General features: G+C 45.3%; 2 protein-coding genes across 3 annotated transcripts in view; one reads left to right on the forward strand and one right to left on the reverse strand.

Moving 5' to 3' along the window:
• septin15 (septin 15) overlaps positions 1 to 11,806 on the forward strand; it is a 37,696-nt gene extending 25,890 nt beyond the window's left edge. Inside the window, exons 8-14 of one of the 2 annotated variants that reach the window (XM_068724102.1) lie at positions 242 to 338; positions 1,571 to 1,582; positions 6,639 to 6,690; positions 7,072 to 7,197; positions 7,302 to 7,437; positions 7,947 to 8,092; positions 9,161 to 11,806. In XM_068724102.1, coding sequence (XP_068580203.1) covers positions 242 to 338; positions 1,571 to 1,582; positions 6,639 to 6,690; positions 7,072 to 7,197; positions 7,302 to 7,437; positions 7,947 to 8,092; positions 9,161 to 9,200 — 609 coding nt within the window. In that variant the 3' untranslated portion in view covers positions 9,201 to 11,806. The remainder of the gene's footprint in view (positions 1 to 241; positions 339 to 1,570; positions 1,583 to 6,638; positions 6,691 to 7,071; positions 7,198 to 7,301; positions 7,438 to 7,946; positions 8,093 to 9,160) is intronic. The other variant, XM_068724103.1, reaches the window with a different exon arrangement.
• Positions 11,807 to 13,184: 1,378 nt separating this feature from the next.
• On the reverse strand, positions 13,185 to 13,870 carry LOC137881839 (monocyte chemotactic protein 1B-like). Its single transcript, XM_068723987.1, has 3 exons — positions 13,663 to 13,870; positions 13,446 to 13,572; positions 13,185 to 13,300 (listed from the first exon to the last, which is right to left on the reverse strand). The coding sequence occupies exons 1-3, from the start codon at positions 13,805 to 13,807 to the stop codon at positions 13,195 to 13,197; spliced, it is 378 nt and encodes a 125-aa protein (XP_068580088.1). The 5' UTR covers positions 13,808 to 13,870; the 3' UTR covers positions 13,185 to 13,194.
• Positions 13,871 to 16,603: the final 2,733 nt, after the last annotated feature.

Below are 16,603 nucleotides of genomic sequence, written 5' to 3' on the forward strand. Positions count from 1 at the left end.
CAGGACACACGGGTACATTTTGCTGTGCCACTTTCAAAATATTAAAATCTCTTTAAATCGGTTCTCTCACCCTAAACACTGTCAGTCCACTGCACTTGGACTAGATGGGAATATGAACGTATAATAATTACTAATGTCAGCAGACATAAGAAGGGGACCAGTCAAACAAAGAAGAGCAGTCACACAGCTGCTCGCAGCACTTCTTCACACTGAAATGAAGCTGTTCGTCTCTCCACTCCAGGAGAAGATGCCGCTGGCAGTGGTCGGCAGCAACGTGGTGATCGAGGTGAACGGCAAGAAGGTCAGAGGTCGCCAGTACCCCTGGGGCGTGGCGGAAGGTAGGTTCACTCGGGTCCGCTGCCAGGAAAGAAGGACACGGCTTCCGATTTGTAGCCGAAACCAGGGAAGAAGTAGTCGCGAGGAAGACGTTCCGTTCACAGTTTTTCTTTGCGCCTCGGTCAGACGATGGCAGACTGTGAGAGACGGGCTGATGCGTGTGGGCGCTTGAAGGTTGACGTGTTTGAAAATGTCCACTAGTCACCGTGTCGTCTCTGTCGTGACGAATGACGCACGGTGTTCCTGAGTCTGTGGGGTACGAGGCACGTGTTCCCCCTCCTGTACTCTGAATGTATTCACTACCAGGTGATACAAGGACTTGTCAAAATGTACTCTGGACTGGAAATGAGTCCATGAAGAAATGCAACCTCCTTAAGTAGCAAATAAACACACAACACATTGTAACACACCTGCTGGAGCTTTAGCACATGAGTCTAGGAATGGATATGGACTTTAGTCATTTCATTATTGTTGGATTTGTAAGAAAAGCTAAAGTTGATAGACACATTTCAGCATCACATTAATAAGGTAACTCCAGGCCAGTTTAGTCTGTTAGGACTCACTTTATAGGATGGAACCTAACGTCTGTCCCTCTCTGGTGACAGTAGTTAAGCGGCACAGATCAGTCCATATTAACAAGTAGTTAGCTGTGTTGCTATGTTTGCGTAGATGTTAAATGTTCTTCAAACGTTCCCATGGCGTGCTGCTGACCGCCTTTTCAGGCTTGTGAGTGTCAGTGGGCGGCACCAGGATGGTGGTTTGAGGGTCCTGGCGGCTTGTCGTCAAGGTAACAGTGACGGCGACTCTTGGACGTTGGGATTAACTAAACAATTGAATTTTGCATTTAGAATATTTGATTACACACGAGAAGACGAGGTTGAGAAAGAACGGGAAATTGATGAGCGCAACATGTTCCTAAAGAAATTGTTCCATTGTGAGAAGTTGTAAATGACCTGGCGGGACGCTGATACATTGTTACCTGATAGACCCAGCCCTCAACACAAACACACTCGTGTATTATGGGATGCGTTGTTTCACTGTGGCAGTAAGCACTGACCAGAGTCACCACTAGTCACTTTGAACTGCTGAACGATGATTATGTTGTGCATATCTTTGTGAAGTATTGACCTTTGTTGTTATGTGGTTGACCGTTTATCAGTCTTTCACTTTTTTCATTCCTTCTTTTCTCTCTTTTTTTCTTTTTTCTTTGTCTGTTCTTTTCCATGACTGACAGAGGGCATTTTTGGTAAACCAAACCATCTTTCACTTTAGTTCATCCTCATTTTCTCCCCTCCTCCTCCTCCTCTTCCTCAAGAGTGTCCCCCAAACTCTCCATCCTTCCTCTCCCTCCACCTTTCTGTTGCTGTGCTGTCTCATCATTAGGCTGATGGTCAAACCAATGCTCTGATCAGACTTGGGCTGAACACTTCTCTGAAGTGCTGAAATACACCATCATTTGAAAACAAAGATGTCAAAATGTGAGCGTATTATATCTTGAAGGTACAAAAGAACATGGAGACTGAAATCATTCATGTGTTCTCTCTGCCGACTCTTCACACCGTGCTAAATGAGACTTCCCTTTTAGAAGAAGAACATGGGGGCGATTATTAATACGGTATGTCATGTAGATATTTAGAGTATTGAACGTTATGGGCTTTATTCTGGAATAGGACACCACATGTGAGTGTGGTGTGGTAGTGTCCCAGTGGCCTGGGACACTACCACACCACACCAGCAAATACCTTAACAAATATTTCAAGGAAGCAAACAGAAGTCCATCCGTGTACGTCTGTTACGCTGCAGCCGACGTCATCTGAAATGTTCCACGTTTTTCTGTTGGCAACGGAAATGACTCCAGACGAGTCAGCGAGCTTCAAACGGTGAGTTTAAGACCGTCGCCGTCATCAGAAGGTCTGTTGCACGACTCGAGCTCTACAGCGCCGCGACGTTTCAGAACAACAGGTGTGCCGGTCTAACGAGTGACCGTGGTAACTGGTGACGCTCGTAGTAACTCGAGCAACGGTCGGTAGGTAATAAACATGTATATTTCAAAGTGACTGAAGTCAAACCTCTGCGTCTCTTCCTGCTGTCTGACGTTCTGTACGTGAACACAGATAACACAGAGGGATCCTCTACAGACTTGTAGTTAGGGTTGGGTACCGAAAACCGGTGCCAATACAACCGGTGCTTACCGGACCGAAACGCAACGCAGATGTCGCTGCTTCCTTCTCGTGGCGAGGCAAACATTCTCATATTTCTGCAAAAGAATTGCTGAAGTTTATTTATATTTATTTAAGTATGCCGTAAACTGTTGTTCACAGTTAATATATTGTTCATAGTTTGAAGTTAAAAAGTTTGAAGCTGTAGTTTGAAGCCATGTGTTTTGTATTTATATTTATAGTATACTTCAAACAGTTCATATATTGTTCAATTTGAAGAAAACAAATTGCCTCGGCAATAAAAAAAAAAGCCTTTCTTTAATGTCGTCAATCGATGTTTTGTGTGTTTGTTTTTTTAAAGTATCGGTTCAGGCACCGTTTAGCACCGGTATCGTTTTAGCACCGGTATCGGAAAAAACCCAAACGATCCCCATCCCTAGTTGGAGCTCATAATGTGTCTCTGGTGTGACGTTACACGCTAGCTTTCTCCACCAAATACGTCTTTAACCCACTAAATACTGCGCTGTAGCTCATGTCTTCTACCCGCTCACTGATAGATCTGGAAAGTGACTGTTTGGGTTCTCCGTCTTTGCTGGTTACTGTTCTTCAAAGCTTGACAAGCGATCGCGCTCCGCCGTACTTCCGTTGCGCACACCTACGGTACGTCATCATCAACGGGTTTATGGCTCAATGCACTCCTCCTTCATCCTCATACCATTTAGCGTTCATTTTAGGGCCAACATCTGAGTATGATTGGTATTATTACATTATTTCAGTTCATAACAGAATGGTATGGTAGCAGATAAGTCATAGAAATGTGTCTCTCAATACACATCTTGGTTGTTTATGGGATCCGTCTCAAAACATGTGGCGATTGATTGGTGGCAAAAAATAAATAATACTGCAACTCAACCGTAAGACAGCGTCGTCACAACCTACCAGAGGGACACATGAATGATTCTGTTTCTTGTCTTTGTTCGCTAAGACAACCTCACTCTCTGCTTTAAAGGATGATTCCAGTCTATTGCAGCTGTGGTCTTGTGTCGATAGCTTTGTCTATCATCCATCAGTTAATCGCCACGGTGATTACCCAGATGTGGGAACAGAGCGGCATCGCCGCAGCAAAGTGAAGGTTGTAGGGAATGAGTGACCCGAACCAATTCATCCGCGGGTAAAACTGAAAAGTGAGCGCATCCGAGACGTTGCTGATAATTCCTCACTGTACAGGGAAACTACAGCAAGTACAGAGGGTCACACAGTCGGTCTTTATTTTAAAGACGTTAGTGGAACCCGGTCTGACTCCTCTTTTCAATGTGTTCCCAGATCTACGCTATTAACTTGAGGAGTGTAATGTTTGTATTACTTGTAAGGACATATGGCCCAAAGCACAAAGAACAAGACTCAAGGCTGTCGTAGACGGGAGTTATCCTGCAAGCTGCATTTAAAGAGGCGTACGTCACACGCATTTCAAAGTCCGCCTGGTGTTCTCAGCAGGTTGAACCGCCTCCTCGTACTCTCCTGTCCTCCCAGGTCTGATGCTGTGAATAGTCATGGAGAAAACTAGAGGCTGTTTTTTTTTTTGTTTTTTTTTGTGCTGAAGCTGCAACATGGCTCTAACGCTGTGGTTCCCTTCTTTGCTCATTTCAGTCCCGCTTCACCACACGCTTCAACTCGCCGCGTTGTGCCAGAGTCGAACTGCTTGTGATGGCGCAGGGGGTGAGAACGGTGTGCAGGCCTTACTGTGTCACTGGACCAAAGAGCGGGACCCGCCATCCTAACGCATCGCTTCTACACTCATTACAGACTCATGAGCGGTTCATGCTGAGCTAGGCTTCTCCTGAAGGGCTCATTTATCTCGTCACGGTAACGCGGGGTGTGGAATCGTGACTCATTAGCATATCTTTAACATAGAACCATGTGGGTGAAACAGTTGCGTGCGCTTGATTCATTTCTTTAAGCAGTTCATCATCATGGCCTAAACGCACTCTGCTCGTAGGTAAAGCACCCAGAACAAAACACCTGATGGACTCCGATCACTTCACAATAAAGTTCATTTGACAAACAAACAGCTGACGTTGTTCTGACTTGGAGAATGCATCAGGTGTTTTCTGCCATCCATCAACAGTTAAGATCTGTGTGCTCTCAGTTACAACTTCTTGTCTTTGTTCCTACGACCCCTCCCTCATTGAGACTTGCACCCCCAGCTGTTCATGCCTAGATCCCCCCATGTAACACCTCCTCTCCCACCCACCACGCTCCCTCTAAAAGCCCCGCGCTCCTTAGTCAGTCAGCTTGGACACATGCAGGTCACGGTGTTGATCCGGGCCAAATCTGGTGCTGAATCTGGGCCAAACGCGGGTCGATTCTGGGCCGGGGTTCTGAAGCCACGATAAACCCAGCTGCTCCAGACCCAGATTTAGCCCCCCCACCACCACCCCTCCACTCTTCTCCCCCCCCCCCCCCCCCCCCCCCCCAGCTGGGCGCAAACAGTAACTGAAAACCCGTACCCCTCCCCCTCCGTCAGAGCTCCCTCCTCTAGAAGAGACTGAAGGTCAATGGCTGGCTTGGGATGCCAAGGGGCGGGACTGCTTAAGTTTCATCAATGGTAAGGTGTGCTCCTTATTCGCTCCCCTGATGATGACCGATAAGGAGCAGCGTATTTGAGGAAGAGGAGGCGGGAGATCCACCATGTGCTTCCTCAGCAGCAGTCTATTAGCGGTCCTTTTTTCAGAATGCCATCTGACCGTGTACCCAGGTCTTTGTTGTTCAGATGAAAACTCACAATCGCCTCACGGTACCGGAGAACTTTTCTGTTGTCTGACCAAGAACTCTGGTTCCTTCTAACTCTGTGGCGTCTCAACAGTGAAGGGCTGTGATCAGATAGGAGGCTTCGTGTTTCTGGCTCGTCCTTCCGCTTCATTCTCATGAACGCCTAAATTGAATTTCTTCAAATTTGGCACAAACGTCCACTTGGACTCGAGGCTGGACCGATCATAACTGTGGCAGTCAAAGATCACCGTGACCTCCCCAGAAGAAATGTTTGGCCATAGCTCGAGCATCCACATGCAAATTATGAGAACTTCAAGCGTCCGATGGGGTAAAATGATGACGTGAGGACATTTTGGACAGACGTAGACGTTAACTGTAACATGAGAAGCTCGGCGACAGCTCTGTGTAACGTGAAGGGCTCATTAGTGACGAACCCACGCTATTGTCACCAAAGTCTTTCAGCTGGACACTCTGTGGCTGCAAATTGATCTGATCAGTCTCACCGATCTCATCGATGTTGTTTCCAGCAGAATCAGGCAACAAAATTCAATAAAACTTCCGCAAATATGTTTTATACGCTTGTTTCTTTCGAGGTTCTTTTCTGCTTTCGTCGGAAAAAAGCGGTTGATACATAAATTGTTTTGTTTCCGGTTCGCAGCCACTACTTCTTCTTCTTCTTCTGGCGGAGGCGTGGCGTAGCGTAGCCTAGCCCAGCCCGTACCGCCAACTGTGGATGAAACTAGTCAGCCTGGAGCGGTTCATTACGGCTAGTGTTGGGCTTAAGAGCTGCAAGCTGTAAACACAAGAGGCCAAAGCTCTTTGAATTGTGCGCTGGTGCACAGTTGAAACTTGCTCCATGTGCAGCAGTAGAGCCGGGCCTCCACAGAGGGATACTTATCTGCACTGTGGCCCTTTAAAGCTTTGTTTTAGGCAAAAAGCCGATGGAAAACAGGACGTAAGGCATCTGCTGGTATGGAGAAAGCGTCCTATGTGATCATGGCCTGATATATCCCCTGACCTTTATAACCCATGAACGAATGAACCTTACATCCTCTGATGTGTGTGTTTGCACCACGAGGTCTCCATGGAGATTAATAACAACAATAATCTATTTCTCTATATTACCACTATGCTGTATCTTGTAAATAACACAGTTGTGTTCATGTTAAACAAGTTTCTGCTGGGAAGTTTCTCTCGATGTGAACAGAGATACACCCCGTTTACCCAGAGTTCCTTGCAGTTATTTAGCATCTGTGAGAGAGCAGATGATGATGATGTTTTGTGTGTTGTTGTTCTGATCTCTGTGTGTGTGTGTGTGTGTGTGTGTGTGTGTGTGTGTGTGTGTGTGTGTGTCTCTCCCTGTGTGTGTTTCAGTGGAGAACGGGGAACACTGCGACTTCACGGTGCTGCGCAACATGCTAATCAGGTGAAACAGCTGTGCACTTCTGTCCAAACTTAACCTCATGAATGCAACTTGTTTTACCCACAGAGTCCACTGACGAGAGGCTGACCTAGTTCTTCTCATGCTTGATGCTAATGTAGCAGTAGTCAAAGTTGAATGTGTGTGCTAGCTTGTTCTCTTCTAGACCATTATAGTTCTCTTACTTTGAAGGCCAAGCAGGAAGTCAGCGTCACACTGGTTCCCGCCACCAAAAGCCAGCGGGAGTCTTTCACTGGATTCTGGATTACTGGAGGACTAGAGGCCCTTCCTTCTGGGGCTCTCTCTCCTATTCTGCTCCTCTTCCTTCCTCCTCATCCTCCTTCAGGCTCCTGCTTCATGTTTCTTCTTGTTCTTCCCCTTCCACAGGACCCACATGCAGGACCTGAAGGACGTCACCAACAATGTCCACTATGAGAATTACCGCAGTAAGAAACTCGCCGCCGTCACCTGTAACGGAGTAGACGCCTCCAAGACCAAGGGACAGCTCACCAAGTACGCCTCGAACACGTCCTTTAGATGTGGAACTACTGCTTTCCTTTAAGTTCTGTGAAAGGTGAATATAACACATTCCAACTAACCTCCGCCGTGGTCCACAGGAGTCCCCTGGCCCAGATGGAGGAGGAGCGCAGGGAGCACGTTATGAAGATGAAGAAGATGGAGGCAGAGATGGAACAGGTCTTTGAGATGAAGGTCAAAGAGAAGAAGCAGAAACTGAAGGACTCGGAGGCCGAGGTGGGTTTGAGCGAGAGAAAGATGTTTTTTCACTGATGCTGTCGGTCCAACAGATGAGACTTTTAAAAAATGGAATCAGCCAAAAATTTGCATTTATATAAAACTCTTATAATCAGAAGACATTTCTAGTTTTACGAATGCTCTCTATAAAGTCTTCATACCTTGGCCACTGACTCATCTTCTAGAGTCATTTTTAGTTTCCTCATTAGCTAGTTAGCTGTTAGCAGCAGGAGAGCAGCACAGGCTGCCTGGAGTTACATTATGATGCGTTCAAGCTTCATTCAGTAAAAAGGAGTACTGGGCCAAGATACACTCTGTAACACTGTCAGGATGTGTTCAGATGTAATCTGGTGAGAATCTTGAATGAATCCAGCTTGAAGGAGATGTTTATGGAATATATATATATTAGAGAAAGAATTATGACCTTTTTCTAAAATCAATTCAAGATCAAAGGCCAGTTGCATGAGTGAATGAAGGAAACTGAGTCCGTGTGACGTTTTGACCCTCAGCTGGAGCGACGCCACGAGCAGATGAAGAGGAACCTGGAGGCGCAGTACAAAGAGCTGGAGGAGAAGAGACGAGTGCACGAGGACGAGAAGTCCAACTGGGAGGCTCAGCAGAGAATCCTGGAGCAGCAGAAACTGGACGCCTCCAAGTCAGTAACGCTCCTACCTGTGAACAGCTGACTGACCGGCTGTTCACTGCCAACGAGGTTCACTTGTTGAGTCTGCTTAACTTGTTCTTACCTGTGTGCCACACGGAATCACAGCATGCGCTATCGTCACCTCGTTTGGCAGAATCGTACGGGTCGTCAGTGGGCAGTTAGGAAAGAAGCGTGAATGAGTGCACGTCGTGCACGTTGGTGAATGTGTGTGTGAGCAGCAGCAGCAGCAGCAGCGTCACTGCAGTGTGTTGGTGAACTGAGCTTACAGGAGATGTGAGTTCGTCGTTAAGCCCTCAGTTTAGTTTTAGTTTATTTATTTTGCACGATTCAAACAATACAATTAAAAATAAACAAACGTAACAGAGATAGATGAATATCACGGTGCAGGAAGTGGCAAAAAGCCAACTGGGCTTATTTGAAGCCTCCAGAAATAGAAGCGTACTGAGTCTTTGTAGCTTCGCTGCTGAAGCAACACGCTCACAAGGTGTTGCTTCTCTTTGGATCGACCTCCATACGTGAACAAACGTTCTCCGTGATCAAGTTTAACAGGTCCAGAACCAGATCCAGATCCTCTCTCTCTGACCGTCAGCTGTCAGCCGTCCTCCACGTCTCTCCTCACACACTCAGCCTGACTGCAGAGACTCGTTCAAGACCGACACACACTAGAGTTCTCCACTGAACGGAACCACAGCATGAGGTCATTGGACCTAAAAGTACTCCTCTATCAGAAACAGGATCCTGCTGCAGATGTTTTCGGTGGAGCTCATTTTAACTGTAGTTGAGTAAAAAGTACAATATTTCCCTCTGAGGTGTAGAGGAGTGGAAGTACAAAGTTGAATAAAATTCCAAGGGACAGACCTGTTCCCTTCTCCATCTCTAATCTCACCACTCGCTAATACAATAATCTAAATCTGCATGAAATGAGAAAAGGCTGCTTTTTATTTTTGGCTGATTTAGGGCCGTTAAAGATGGCTCCAGTTATTTGGTGCCTGTGAAGCCTGATAATCCACTCTGCATGTTCCGACCGTAACGCTGTCGCTCCTCTCGTTTGTCACACAGGACGATGGAGAAGAACAAGAAGAAGGGGAAAATCTTTTGAAGAGACGAGAGCCGATCCTCCAGTTTACACAAACTCAATACTCTCCTTCATCCCCCTCTGACGTTCACATGTACTGAAACATACACGCAAACATACAGAACATTCACATTCCTCCAGGTTACATTTAACAAGCACCACGCTGTGACACGCACACACACACACACACACACACACACACACACACGCATGCATGCAAACGCCCACAAACGGCCCACGTGCTCGTCTCTCGGCAGCGTCGTTCCGTCTCCGTACCGTATCCGTTGAAACCTTTTTCATTTTCAAGGGGAACGCATGTTTTAGTGAAATTCTATTTTCCTATATTTCCTGACAAAGAGGAGAAGCTGGAGTTCTCTGAGCTGCAGGACGGAGGTGACGCATTGGCCGGGACCATGCGTCAGCCGTCTGTGCTCATGTAGTCGCCGTGTGTCCTCTAGATGCATTCCATAGGTCTGCAGGTAGGCGTACCATCCTCTCTCCTCCACGAGCTTTCTTTTAATGTCCTTTAAAAAGTGTGTACACGATAAAACACTCATGAGATCATGAAGACCTCAGAGAGAAGGGAGTGTGTGTGTGTGTGTGTGTGTGTGTGTGTGTGTGTGTGTGTGTGTGTGTGTGTGTGTGTGTGTGTTTAGGTAACTGAATCAGGAGGCAGCAGAAGAGGGAGAGGTCAAGGCCCGGCCACGGCGGCACCACTAACCGCCAACATGCTAGCGCTGTTTAGTACTTCTGCTTTCTCCGTTTACTCCCCAGAACTTATTGTTCCATTGTTTTTTTAAACGTAGATGTACCGTTAATTCCTCCCTCACAGCTGTCTACAAACCGTTCCTCTTCTGTGGAACCGTCTGACAGAGGAGGTGAATTAACAACTACTAGTGACCCTCAAAGGTCAGCCTGCTGACGGTCAACAGATCCACTCTTTTAAAGTTCTCCACATTTGGTGTAGAAAACCTTCCCTTGTAAGCCGTGTACCGCGTGGAACCGTCGCCGTGACCGGGCCTCCAGGCAGGACTCTCAGTGGTGTGTGTGTGTGTGTGTGTGTGTGTGTGTGTGTGTGTGTGTGTGTGTGTGTGTGTGTGTGTGTGTGTGTGTGTGTGTGTGTGTGTGTGTGTGTGTGTGTGTGTGTGTGTGTGTGTGTGTGTGTGTGTGTGTGTGTGTGTGTGTGTGTGTGTGTGTGTGTGTGTGTGTTCTTAAAGGGCCGGTGTGTAGCAGTCCGGTGGATCCATCGGCGGAAACCTGAAACTAAGAGTCTTTTTTTTTTTTGTTAGTTTCAGTTCCGGAGTCCGCCACGTTGCTCCGCCATGTTTCCGCAGTAGCCCAGAACCGACGACCCGAACACCGGCTCTAGAGAGAGCCTGTTACGTGTTTAAGTTAAAAGCCGCCACGGTTCTGTGATCCGCTTGAAACTGAGCTAACGTGAGCCGCAGAATCAAAACCGAGGTTCCGTCTGACCCCCGTTGCTCCTGAAGTAGTTCTGTTGTTATGGTGTGGATCAAACGGCGTTCACTCAGCGGCTCACGCCCCTCGATGTCCCCAAAGCCGACACACTGTCCCTTTAAATACTGTGTCTGAGGTCAGAGAGGCCGACTGGTCTGAGGTGTGTGTGTGTGTGTGTGTGTGTGTGTGTGTGTGTGTGTGTTTTATATTGTGATTTAAGCGATGACGTCGTCATCGATCTGAACCCTGGTGTCCAGCTCTTCTTCTTTCTTTTTTTTGTGATAAACTTCCGTTTTGAGTGAAAGGGTTAATTGAGTGCTCCTGTGACTCCTCCCCTCTCCCTGGACTCCACAGGGAGACAACAGTTCGGAGAAGTTTGCCAATTCCGCCATAGCTTCGTCTCCGACTTCACCCATCGAGTATCAGACAGAACCGCTTCCTCACCGCCCCTCTCTTACAGAAGTCAATTCAGAACCAGAACCTTTAATATGCCTTTCCAAGAGCTCCCATGTTTTATTTTCATACGACGATATTAATAATACTACATGTACGGTTGAAGAATGGCTCCTTAAATCCCTCGTAGTTTTCTCATAATCTGTTATTTTAGTATGGTTTTTTCAGATCGCCTGCAAACTTCATGATGCATTTCAACATTTAAAGCGGAATGCTGAAGGTCACAGCTGCAGCGCTTCACATGTGACCTGTCTGATTAGGCTGTGGACATACTGGAGGCTGCTCAGTGGCCTTTTTCTGTCTTCCTTTCTGTCTTTCACAGTAGTATAAACCAGGAATAACAGCAGAACTTGTACTCAGAACTTTTATGTAAAGCTTGTCTTAAGAATACACCGATACATTTCTACACACACACACACACACACACACACACACACACACACCGCATACATCTATGCCAATGAGTACACGTTCTCAGGACCGCTCTGTTATTATATATTCTCTCTTTTTAAGTTCAAAATAAGTGAATTTTTCTTTGAAATGCTTGTGAACCACTTCCAATAACGCCAAGTTAAGATAGACATGAGTGTAGGTGGACTTCTGTTGTTTTTGTAATATTTTCTTCTTTTTTTAATGTGGACACTGTTTACTGCTTCTCTTCTTTGTTCTCTCTCTAACTGTACATTATTAATATTAAAGTTGACATGGTTATGCTTCAAGTCCCAACGTGTTTCTTTTAAACATCGTTTAATAAACGGTCAAACGGTTAGAATCTTCCTGGGTGGGATTTATCAAAACACACACGTTTGTGAATATGTGTATCTGTACTGATACGCCGTTATCAAGAGAAGAAATCATTCCTCTGTAAGTGGGAGTTATGCTTCATGATGCAGGTTGTATTCCTGTCATCTGTGCCCTGAGAGACGTGGTGTGTTTGTTTCTGTCCATCTCCACATCACCGTCACCAGTTCCTTCAAAGTTGGCAAAAAAGAGGTTGAACTGATTATGAGTTGGTGGTCAAAGGTCAAAGGTCACGTGACCTCACACAAACCCAGTTTGGGCCGACTGGTTGGCGGATGCGCTCGACCGTGTCTTTCACTCTCGCATCCAAACCAACAGATGTGCTCTTATGAATCTATGTCCGCACATGCTCAGTGCAAGCGCACAGCTCCCCTACGTCTCTCTGGAGGGGTTTATTTAGTCTTTGGTAACGTGAGGGTTGATAAAAGGCCCGGGATGTCGGTGAGTCTGGCTGCAGAGCAGTGGCTGAGCGTGTAGTTCCTACAAACACGAGAGGCTCCTTGAGCATGCAGCCATAACTGCCCCCCCCCCCCCCCCCCCAATATTATGAAAACAATTGAAAGTCATGAAAATGGGGCCGGTAGCTATTCCTGCTCTCCTGCTGACTGACGAACCAAAAGCAGAACCTCTTTGGTGGAGGTAAGGAGAGCGTGGAGACTGAACCCTGCGGTGGAAGTCTTTCCAGCGGATACAGCACTTTGCTGAAACATTTGTCACAGCAGTGCAAACACTGACATTTGGTCACTCACTCGGATGAGTCGGTGATATTCACACACCACACCTGATAAGGAAATGTAATGTGTACAAGAGACCGTTCCCTTGACACTTCCCCTATTTGACCCTTGAAACGGTTTGCTGTGAAAATAATCTTAAAATCAGAACTCTAAAGATGAGCTGTGTGTGAACACCAGACCAGACTTTAGAGAAGCAGACCAGCAGAAAGGCTTCAGAGGGGCTCATATTGAACACGGGTTCTCTCCGGTGCCTTCAGTGGAGAGAAGGTGATGAAGAGCCACATGGGCTGCCCTGCAGGCTGGACACCTTCCTCCTCCTCCACTGAACTGAACCATCAACCTTTCACATTTTAAAACAAGTGCGTGAGTCGGACACTCATTTGGGTGAAAAGAATAGGAAATGGACTTGGGCTGTAGACGCAGTCAGGCACACATTCTCTAACCCTACTGTACACAGAAAACACACACAGCCAGCAATATAATCAGAACATTTATTAAAATATAAAATGATGTATTTATAGGCCTGCAAAACCAGGCATTACTTGATCACAGTATTATACGATAATACATCTTCAGTGCTGCTGATTGCTGCCGTTAATGTGCAGCTGGCTGTAGACATCCAGAGCCCACTGGAAGGTTCTACTGTAGCAGATCTGTCTTCCTCTGATAGTCCGGACTCTGCAAAGACATAAAGAGGAGACTCCGTTTGTCCACCTGCTTTGGTTTGAGTTAGAGGAGCAGTTGACCTCCTGTCTGGTAGGTCATCCTGTAGGTTCTGTCGGATCAGTTACAACACCAGAGGGAGAAGCAGTCACAGACTTACATGAACGCCTGCTTCAGACAGGAGCTGTGGCTCTTGGCGATGCTGGAGACCCGCTTCAACGGTAAACTGCGCGTGTAGACGTTGAAGCAGCAGTTTCCAGGCGCTGCGTTGAACTGCAGAGCTGCGGCTGTGAGGAAGGTGAAGCGGATAAAGTCAACACAGACGCAGGGTGTGAGCAAACTGAAGAGCATTAGATCACTGATCACTGATCACTCACGCATGGCGTCGCAGCAGCAGGCGGTGAGCAGCAGCCCCAGAGTGAAACAGAGAGTCTTCATGATGCTGTCAGAGATGATGATGTTCTTCTCCTCCCTTTGCTGTGATTGCCTCTTGGCACTGCGTCCCTTATAAATCCTGTCCATTGTGGAACCAAAATGTGTGCTGTCAGCATTTCAGGGGAAAGAATCCCCCGACTCCTCCTCAGAACTTCCACTGCTCAGAGACGCTCAGAGGACTGCTGCTGTCTGGTCTGAGGAGGGAGGTGACAGCGAAGGGACGGCCCACAGATCTGTCGTAAAGATTACAATCAACTCCACGCATTTAGAGAACAGAAACCCAGGGTGTATCTTTACATCTTGGTGCGTATTTAGTCGGTGGAAAGATTGTCATGGCAATCAATGTCATCATATTCTTCCAGTGTGTTCAGTTCATTTTCAACAGACGGTCAAAGAACGCACGACAGAAACCTTTCATTTAGACTGAGATCAGTTTGAATTGACAGCGTCTTAGTTTAGTGGAGAATTTGTACAAAAGTTTGAGTAAAATTTCTTTTAAATAATAGTTTTTTTTGTCCTCATGTTTACTCATAAGATGAGCTTTTAACATTTCATCCTTTACATTTACAAAAGCAGATGGCAGCCAGACATAAAAACCCAAATGCACACAGAATGAACAGGTGTGCACAATATCTGCTGGTCAAAGCATTTTATTGATTCCATAAAATGCTCTATAACTTTGTACATTTCATCTTTTTTACTGAAACTAATGCTGTCATTTACGGTAGAACAATGCATTTAATCTGTAGCTGAAACTGATTTGTATGTTTTTGACATTGGTAAATTGTATATTCCACCAAAGGCTGGATCAGAGTGATAGCAAATTTAAAACACGTTGTCCTCAGAGTTGAGAACACAAGTTGGCGCATAGTCGCTGAATTCTCTCAAAATTGACTCTGAATTTTACAATGAACGGATTTGAGTGTGAGTGTTTTGGATGTTTCTTGCAGAAATGCACATTTGGAGTCTCAGTAAATGTCTTCCTCGTTGTCATTGTTATGTACACAGGCTTGTAATACCTTCTACTTTTTCATAAAGAACCAGATTTTACATTGTCGATGGGAAAATGAAGGGGACTTTTACTCCAGTTAAATAAAGACAACATGACATTCAGGCCGAATGAAATGATTGGACAGGCTTATTACAGTCCTGTGAAAGCAGTCAGACCATTTGATTTATGGATTGCTGTCGGGTTGTACATTTTTTTTTAAATGATTACCAACCCTAGCTTTAAGGTGGATCCTGATTCATCTCTTGAATGTGAAGCCCTATGAGATGATACCTGTGTCAAGATCTATTTCAAGACCGTAGTTTCTCACCGTGCTGATATGGTCTCATAAATTCATGAATTTGAAAAATACAAAACAACTATAAAGAGACACAAAACAACTACAAAGAGTTCAAAACCACAGAGATATGCATAACAACTACAAAGAGACACAAAACAACTACAAAGAGACACAAAACAACCACAAAGAGACACAAAACAACTACAAAGAGACACAAAACAACTATAAAGAGACACAAAACAACCACAAAGAGACACAAAACAACCACAAAGAGACACAAAACAACCACAAAGAGACACAAAACAACTACAAAGAGACAGAAAACAACTACAACAAAAGGCTGAACATCTATAAAGTCTTGGAGCCTTGCTCCTTTGTAGGAGAGGTAGTCGGGCCTTTTGCATGTCTGTGATCAGGGGCCCAATATGCCATAATACAGTAGCTGTCCAAGCCCTGATATTTTCTACCTACCATTAGTAGAATCAAGCCAAACAGAAAGCTTTGGTTTAAGTCTGCTGCTTTAACAACGTGGCAGATAAGCACTGGGAGTTCCATCTCCAGAAACAATATCCTTACTACTCTGCATTATCCACAGGCCTCACTTTTTCATCAGAAAGATTTTCTACGTATTAAATCGGCTTCAAAAGCCACTTTAAACCATAAATGTCTGATTGTCTCTATAATTCATATGTACACTGTTTTGGCATTAAAAGTAAAAGTTCAAAGTTGTGGCTATATGTATGTGGGGTTATAAATACAAACACAAAATACCAACCACCACATCATACTGGTTTCTGCCTCCTCCAGGGTGAACTACACCATGAGTCAGTGTTCCCCCTGTATGCAAATCTGTGCGGTGCAGACAGACGTGATGGAGACAACATGATGCTCACCAGATCTTATCTCAGCTGGTTTCAGACGTGAGCACAAACCCAGGTTTAGCAGTGCATCTGCGACCCACTTAGATCACCTCTGTGCATGCATTTGCAACCAAATCAATTTCCTCTTGATCATCGTCTGTAACTGATTTGCATCTCTCTTTTAATTCAATGCACTGAGCTTTATATATAACATAATTACTCCCTATGAAAAGATACATTTCAGAAGCATGTGTTGATTGTGTTTCAGATACTGTGAGCTACTGATGTGTCACAACTTACTTTGGTAAAACTAATAGTAGACTTTAGAGACGATATAATGCAGAAAAGCTCCCTGTGGTAGCATTTGACATGAATATAGAAATTACCTAAACCCATACTTCCTCCCCTGTCTAGACACGGCCATTAAAAATAGATATGGTTTTGTTTGATAAAAACATGATTTAACATGTTTCAAGTGGCTTGAGATTCATTTGACCATTTGTTTGCATCCATCAACTATCTGATGGCCTGATGTAGGATCTTAATGTTTAGCTAATTCTCACAATGAGTCATTTTCAGGAAAGGTTAAGTATAAATTTAGGTTTACAAAAATCCACCTCTGCAACCGCCTATGTACTGTGTTTATGATCTATGGTTTTGACACATAACACAAATAGTGTAATAAATACCATTCCATGTACTGAACATATTTTATTCAACACACACCATCTTAT

This window comes from Cebidichthys violaceus, unplaced genomic scaffold (assembly GCF_023349555.1).
Source record: "Cebidichthys violaceus isolate CVI_PGR_0920_01 unplaced genomic scaffold, fCebVio1.0.p SCAF_3, whole genome shotgun sequence".
Classification (NCBI taxonomy): Eukaryota; Metazoa; Chordata; class Actinopteri; order Perciformes; family Stichaeidae; genus Cebidichthys; species Cebidichthys violaceus.

Bases quoted from the DNA above. Each gene is read 5' to 3' on its own strand.
- LOC137881839 (XM_068723987.1), bottom strand. From the start codon at position 13,807: ATGGACAGGATTTATAAGGGACGCAGTGCCAAGAGGCAATCACAGCAA. The intron at 13,573-13,662 runs GTGAGTGATCAG...CCTTCCTCACAG, and splicing joins CTGCTGCTGCGACGCCATGC to CCGCAGCTCTGCAGTTCAAC. The intron at 13,301-13,445 runs GTAAGTCTGTGA...ATGTCTTTGCAG, and splicing joins TGTCTGAAGCAGGCGTTCAT to AGTCCGGACTATCAGAGGAA.